Source organism: Lactuca sativa, chromosome 4 (assembly GCF_002870075.4).
Source record: "Lactuca sativa cultivar Salinas chromosome 4, Lsat_Salinas_v11, whole genome shotgun sequence".
Taxonomy (NCBI): domain Eukaryota; kingdom Viridiplantae; phylum Streptophyta; class Magnoliopsida; order Asterales; family Asteraceae; genus Lactuca; species Lactuca sativa.
The window spans coordinates 270,824,603-270,832,631 of NC_056626.2; the positions used below are offsets into that span (position 1 = coordinate 270,824,603).

The 8,029-nt window shown below is 36.2% G+C and overlaps 1 protein-coding gene across 2 annotated transcripts; it reads right to left on the minus strand.

Annotated features, from left to right (window-relative positions):
* Positions 1–2,660: 2,660 nt before the first annotated feature.
* Positions 2,661–7,783, minus strand: LOC111907753 (uncharacterized). 2 transcript variants are annotated; one of them, XM_023903565.2, is made up of 11 exons: positions 7,628–7,783; positions 6,508–6,738; positions 6,035–6,239; positions 5,799–5,889; positions 5,570–5,715; positions 5,209–5,452; positions 4,435–4,539; positions 4,153–4,335; positions 3,596–3,800; positions 3,025–3,508; positions 2,661–2,950 (listed from the first exon to the last, which is right to left on the minus strand). In XM_023903565.2, exons 1-11 carry the CDS (start codon positions 7,629–7,631, stop codon positions 2,854–2,856), a joined length of 1,995 nt encoding a protein of 664 aa, XP_023759333.2. In that variant the 5' UTR covers positions 7,632–7,783; the 3' UTR covers positions 2,661–2,853. The 2 variants fall into 2 exon arrangements, with proteins under 2 accessions (XP_023759333.2, XP_023759334.2); XM_023903566.3 differs by lacking the exon at positions 7,628–7,783 and adding an exon at positions 7,200–7,315.
* Between the last annotated feature and the right edge of the window lie 246 nt (positions 7,784–8,029).

Consider the following 8,029-nt stretch of genomic DNA (forward strand, 5'->3'; position numbering starts at 1 on the left):
TTCCAAAAGGTTACCATTTGGTCCCTCAAGTTTGCTCATTTTGCCAATTTCTACCTTAAACTCATATTTATGATTTTTAACTTAAACTTTGACATAACAAGACCTCCTCCATCCATTATGTAACCTGTTTTTTATCCATCCCATTACTTGAGTCAACCCCTCTGGTCAACTCACTTTGCCAACTAGGCACTTTTGGTCCTTTAACTTTTAGAATGTTATTATTATCACTTCTAACTTTCTAGACTTCATATCAACTAATGATATGTTTATTCCTCGATGATTTAACTATATAAATCATCTTTCATTTATTTTCTTTATTAATTTAAGAACTCGATCATAAAATTTTAGGATGTTACAATGATGATGATGATGGTGATGATGATGGTGATGATGACGATGATGATGATGGTGATGATGATGATGATGATGATGATGATGATGATCTTCATGTGCTTCAAACACTACCTCTTTTTCTATAGAACAAATTCTATAACAAAAGCCAAATGAATGAACAACTTCATTATCATAATGGTGATAATGGTGATGATGGTGAAGTTCAATCAAATTTTATATCCTTCGAACACCACCATAACCAAACCACATCACATATTTAACTTCAACCAATCAACACTAGTTCCCAGTACCGACACCCTCGAACATAGTATACGATACCATATTGCTTAGTGCTCTGAACATAGTACAACTCTTTCATGAAGCATTAGGGACATACATCATAATGATACATTTACTGCCCAAATTGACACCATGGATTATAGGTTGAACAATTTTTTTGTAAAAACTGATCAAGATCTTAATCTTCGGAAACACCATTGAGGGTGAAATCAAGAAACCCGCTTTTAGTTCTGACTCTAACATAATGACCATTAGAGTTAACCTTCAAAGCCAAAAGGTGCTTTATCTTTTAGTTCACGATAGTCACTAATCTAGTCAATGGGGTTCTTTGACGCCATAATTAGGGTTCAAGATGTTTTTTTTAGTTGAAACGGAGACGGTGTGCACAAAATCAAGAAGGCATGGGAGCCATAAGAGACGAGTGTGCACAAAATCAAACCTCACGATTGAATACGGAGAAAATGAAAGAAGATTAATGAGGTAGCTGAGAGAGGAAAGTATGTTGCAGGGATAGGGTTGGGTGGAGGTTTATTTAGTGTTTTTTTAGAATTATTAAATATATAATAAATTTTAAAGAAAATATTTTAAATTAAATGATAAGGATAAAAAAAAAAGTGTTTTTAGTTTTAGCAGGATCAAATCTATGACACCAGTTAAAAAAATATGAAATTTTCAATTTTGAAACAATAGAACCCCTGGTCATGTAGAATAACAAACCACATAACCATTTTCCTAATTTTGTCATCAATGAATTATGATGCCTATGTCATAAAAAGATCATCAATGTATACAAGTTTATGTATCATGGCCAGAAACCACCAAACGTCTCAGCATCTGACGTGAGAGTTGCACCGAAGGTGTTCTAGCCCAAACTAGTGCTTGTCTGTTTGTGGATGATGACCTCGGCCCTCGCTTCCTTCTAGCAACCTTTCTGGTTATCAAGAAAAGCAAGCAGACATCGGCGTTTTATATTTGAATAATGTAATTGTAAATGCAATAAACACAACAAACAAACAAACAAGAAGCAAATCAGTCTAGATAAGCCCATTGAGATCCCAAGAAGAAGAAACTAGATCATGAAAACGGGTCGGGTCTCTAATTCAAAATGAATAACCCATAAAATCTTTAATTGCGCTGCCGCTAGGACCAATAAATGAGTTTTTTGGTTTGGGGAGCTCCGGTCGAGATAAAATATACCAAGTAGGCTTAGACAGCCCAAGTCTCAACACCACCCATTCAGATTTTCTGACGAGGTGAAGTGGAAGTGCTTTAACGATGAAGGCTCCCTCTCACTCCGACCATCTCTTGACCTTCACCTTGGATGAACTCATATTTTTTGTTTCCTCGATGCTTGAGCCTGTTATCATTACAATCAACACACAAAAGATCCATTATCGGAAAACAACCCACAAACAAACATTCCAACTCTCGGATCGGATGTTGTAATACTATTCTTTTCATTTAAATGTTCTTGAGACTTAACGAGTGGCAAAGTCTAACCGCCGGTGGGTGGGTTGATATTTGGTAAGGGGATATTGTTGAAACTTGACATTTCAGTAACAATAAAAATAATAATAATAATTTATGAGACATTATTGTCGACATGTTATTTAGCAAAATTTCACATGGCTTTCATTTGAATTTGTATATTTAATGTTTTATCGAAAAATGTAAATATTTAAGATAATATTAAATTATAAAATTATAGTCAATTTATAAATTATACATAAACTTCGTATAAGTAATATTAATTTATGAATGGTAGATCTTACTTTTATATATATTATGCTTAAAACCATTTAATTATAAACAGGCGTAGTGCATAAATAAATAAAGTAGGAAATGGATCGTTTTTTTTACAAGATCCGTCCAAAAGTATATGAGATTGTAACTCAAGTCAACATCCAAAACACCGTTCAACTTGTACACATTTTTGTTGACGTGGATTTTATCTTATCAATACTTATTTTCTACGTACACACATGAGAATTATATTATATATCTTGAAATGAAATGAGATGTCATCATGATGAAAAATAATATAACAATAACCTTGCATCGAATCGTCTCATCTCTAAAACTCAAATTATTCAACCCAACGGACTACAATCACATAACTAAAAGTCTAAAAATCCAGAACACCTCTTACAATAATAATTCCCCTAAAGTCTACAAAATGATACAGTACATAGCATATCATCTAAACTAGAAGCCGAGGAGTTAGGCAATGTACCTTTGCGATAAACAAAAACCGATAACCACCAAACCCAAAACCACAACTACAGATGGTGTTCCAATGGCCCCACCAGATATTGACCTGCCCAAACACGGTATAGAGCCTGTTATGTCAATACTCAATATGAAGAAACACATGAAATTAATGAACGTTACCTGTCGATTACTGATTTTGTTGTGAGTCCAAATCCAAAGGGGAAGAGGGGATCATAATGCGGATCTCCTATGTTCATCGGGAGTTGGTCTACAGTTTTAAACCAAGTTCTGGGAAGTTTTCCGGTGAACTCATGGTCACCGAAAAGAACATCCGCCACACCTTGGCCTTCGGTGCCAGGTAACCAGGCGGCAACCAAAGCATCGATTGCAGACATATACGGTTCGATCACAACCGGGCGACCGGATATGATGACGACAACGCACTTTATTTGGCTGCAAACGTTTGTGATGACACTTGGACCGGGATCCGCGATTGTCAGGTTTGAACTATCTCCAAACATTTCGGTGTAAGGATGTTCACCAACGATGACTATGGCGTAAGAGAAGTTATTTGATTTAATGAATTCAGTGTTGGGATTCTCATTGTAAGTGACATCGGAGGTGGGGTCAATAGCGGATTTGATTCCGTTTAGGATAGTTGTTCCTGCATTTTTTTTTATCAATATATTATAAAAACAACCCAAAATAATTGTGAATTTGGACTTGGTGGGTGGGATATTTCTAAAGTAACCTGTGGTGTTTTGATTCCCGCTAAATCCTTGCCAACCGATTGTCCAACCACCACATTGGTAGCCCAGATTATCTGCATGACTTCCAGCAACCAAAACCTTTGATGACATCTTGGGGAGTGGTAGCATTGGTTCATCTGTCCTTTTCCCATTCTTCAAAAGCACTAGCGATTTCCTTACTGCCTCTCTTGCTATGTCTCTGTGTGCCTATATTTCTCAAAACCAAATAAATAAGACAGAAATTAAGACCCTGCGACAGAACAATTTGTACTACTGCCTTTGACATGCATTGGACCAAGACCAGAACAGATGTCAATGGGACAAAAATTTCAATTTTTCTTTTTTTTTTGTCCCACTCCCACCCAAGAAGCTTGTAGATGAGGATGTGGAGGGCATTCACGTCTTTTTGCATTGACGAGAGATGAATTGCAGGCTTTTGGGTGGGAGTGGGACAAAAAAGTTGAAATTGTTGTCCCATTGACATCGGTTCCTGTCTTAGTCCAATGCAAGTATATCAAAAACCATGGAGCATTGGGAGTTGGATAATTGACTCACTGACCTGGCTTCCAACCTCGTTAACTAGACTGAAATCTGCAAGAGGGTTCTCAAACAGTCCCATTGTAAATTTGACTCGTAAAATTCTGCTCACGGCATCATCAATACGTTCCATTGGGATGAAGTTGTTCTTCACCAGATATGTGAGATCATTAATGAACTCCTTGTAGTTATTAGGGACCATCACCTGATCAAGAATATCAAATTGTTGTTTTGTTACTTACAAGAATCTACACCATTTACCTCTGAGAGAGACTGAGAGAGAGAGAGAGAGAGAGCTACTAACCATGTCAATGCCAGCTAAGACGCTAGCCAGGACAGAGTAAGTATAGTTGGAATGAGGAGGGGAAGTAATTCGGTCGATTCCTTCCCAATCTGAGATAACAAAACCCTGATAATATTTCACCCTCATTAAACAGTAAAAATCAATCAAATTTAAAATTACTCCTCTTTCAAAAAAAGGGTCTCCCTTTATGGTTTTTCTTTTTCAAAAAGCCCATTTCTAGAGATTAAGGGGGGGTGTTTGGTTAGCTGGATTTCGTGAGATTTACCCCTCCGTAATTTGGTTGAAAATAAGTATAGAGTTGTCTAGCACAACTATTGATTGAATTCAGAAAATCCCATCAATTTCTTTTCATGGAATTCAATTCCAATCCTCCCTTCATTTGTGTAAGTGACTAAAATAACCTTCCTAAACCCCAATACTTTATACCTAAATGTCTACTGCTTAAAGCTTGTGGAGCATAAAAAACAAAAAATAATCCAGGGCAATCCCGTCATTTATCATTATTTGCATTCCAAATCATTTGACAAACTTATAAACCAAAAGACACATACAAAGGAATGGAATTGAACAGCCAACCAAACACATGACAGATTCCTGAAACACCAATTCCTTCAAAATTTCCTTCCAAAATTTTGTTTTTAAAGACCCTTTGTCAACGTATTTATTCAATGGATAACTGTTAAGCTTACAAACTCCAAAAAAAAATGGAGGGGAATTGTTTGAGTAGCAGCAACCTGAAAAGTTGATATTTTAGTAGGAGAACATAAAATATACCTTGAAATTAAGCTTGTTCTTGAGGTATCCAGTAATAAGATCACCATTGGCATGCATCCTTTTACCATTCCAGCTGGAATAGGAGACCATGACTGTTGATACACCCTTGATGATTGAGTCATAGTAAGGGGGCATGTGGATACTTAGCAAGTCATGTTGGTTGGCCACTGTGTTGTTTTCATCAATTCCATGAGTTGTCCCACCATCAGCCACAAAGTGCTTTGCACAAGCAGCAACCTTGTCCCTAACACACACACAAACACAAACAATATGGTTGGAGGGCTAATTTTCATAATGAAGATGAGGAGGGCATTCATGTCTTTTGCACTGAAAATATCTATGAAAGGTTACAATTACATACTTTCCAGCAACATATGGGACACCCAACCGAGATCCCTTTGGAATTTCACCTTGCAACCCTAATATAATGTCAGTCATACTTTGAACAACTTTGGTATCCTCACTGTAACTCTCGTAACATCGTCCCCATCTTGGATCTCTGCATACCTATAAATAAAAACACAACACATTAATAAAACCTTGCCTTTATTTATTAATGGCAAGAAAAAAAGATATATACTTATACTTACAGCAATACAAGGAGCAAATGCATATGGAATGCCAGTGGCTCTAACTTCAGCAGCAGTGGCAGCACCAATTCTCTTCACAAGATCAGTGTCCCTGGTGTGTGCATCAAAGATTGTAACAAGTTTAATAATGTCTTGGATAAATTATGTTTCATTCATCAAAATATCTTGACTTGATCAATATTAGTCTTGAAACATAAATAAGAAAAACAACCAGAGTATTAGAAGTTCAAACTTGCCTGGTGGCTCCAAGGCCAACATTATGTGGAAATATGGTAGCATTAATGACATTGTTGTGCCCATGAACAGCATCAATTCCATAAATCATTGGGATCCCTAAACGGGTTGAAAGTGACCCATTTTGGAACCCATTCACCATATTAATCCAATCAACGACAGTTGCTTGTGGATTCGGAACACTCCCTCCACCACTTAGCATGCTTCCTGCATTGATGATCATATAGGTTTACAAAATGATTCTTTTTGCTTCCTAAACTTTTATCTACCTATTGTCACTCAAAGCATTTCATCTTCTAGTTAATAAGAAATCTTTTCAACACTAAAGTTACTCTAACTTGTTCTACTGAGTTTCAAGGCTTTAAGCAAAACAAAAAAAAGAAAAGGAAATGATCTTATTAAGCCTGCTGTCTGTTTAATATTTCTAATTGCAGGGTGAATAACTGACTGTATGCATATAGTGCACATTATTTACCAATGAAGTACTGCTTCATGATATCAGGAGTAGCTGAAATCCTTTCAATCTGAACCATCTGACCAATTTTCTCTTCCATTGTCATTTTTTCCAAGAGATCTTTTACTCTAGCAGCAACAGGCTGTTTTGGATCTTTGTACTTAACATCTTCTGCCACCACTGCCACAGCCAACCACCATAATAATACCATCATCCCCAAGTATGACATTGACATTGATTTAACCATATTCACTGCAACATGTCAAACATTCATACAGCCTGTTAGCTTGCTAACTCATATAAAAGCTTAAAGCAGAAGATAGAAGGCTGAAGAATGCGTCTACTTTCAAACTCTCCCTCAACATACAAGCGAAATCAAGTGTTCTTTGAATTATTAACATAACAAGGAGCAAATACAAGCAACAGACATGAATCCGATATCAACCTCTGAACCATATCAAGATAGCCACTCGTTTATAAATAGGTATGTGTATTTTACATCTATTTGTGCAAATCAAACAAAGTGCTATATACTCTGTTAACAAAATGGTGACAATAAGAGCGGGTACCCAGACTTAAAGCCAAGACCTAAGTTTCCAACTTATCTAAAACCTTAAGCCTCAAGCAGGAGGAGCCAACTGTTCTATTAACTTCAACAGAAATAAACTTATTATTGAGAAGGTAAATGTAAACAAAAAAAAAAATCCACACACCCTATTAGTCTCCCTTGAACTCACAGACACCAATCAGTTGAATACGGTGGTCACAAATAAATTAGCTTTGAGTTGATTTCAATTCAAACACTTTCCAGTGGTCTCACCACCTAAATCACCAATCAGAGTATCAGGCTTTCTGTCATTTCAAAAGAAAAAATAACCTTATTTAAACAATGCTCTGCCATTTTAAGATTCCTATATGAGCGCTACTCTCTATTTCTCCTATACACAACATCATAGCATTCGAAAACTTGAATTGATTGATGCATCAAGAGGTAAACCCTAGAACGAGTTTAATCGCAAGAACATTGTGCGAGAACAAAAAAAATAACAAAGTCGAAATGCCTGAATCAGTAGGGTGCTAAACTCTAGGAATCAAAGAACATCGAAATGAAGCATAAGATCCAGCGATTAAGAATGCGTACCCATAGATAGAGAGTATCGAGAAATGCCGTGTTACTTGGCAACTCGAGAAACTTTAACGAGAGCTAAACAGTAGTTACTGCAGCTGGAAAACATATGTGGAGAGACTAGAGAGTAGAGACGACTGAAATACAACGACGGTCTTTTCCTTTAGTTGCATTACATACCCCTTAACTTTGAGTTCTTCTCACTTCATGGCCTCATGAATAATACAATGTTTTTAATTAGTTTACCAAAAATATTCTTTCGTATAAATAATGCCAATACTTTTTTTGTATCCTATAACAAGATTTTAGAAATTGAAATCATTGGTGAAAATCTATTCTGATCTGTATTTTTTATAAAATCTATAATATGGCTGCATAAATAAGTTATTAAGCTTTAAAAAAATTTGTAACAACTGA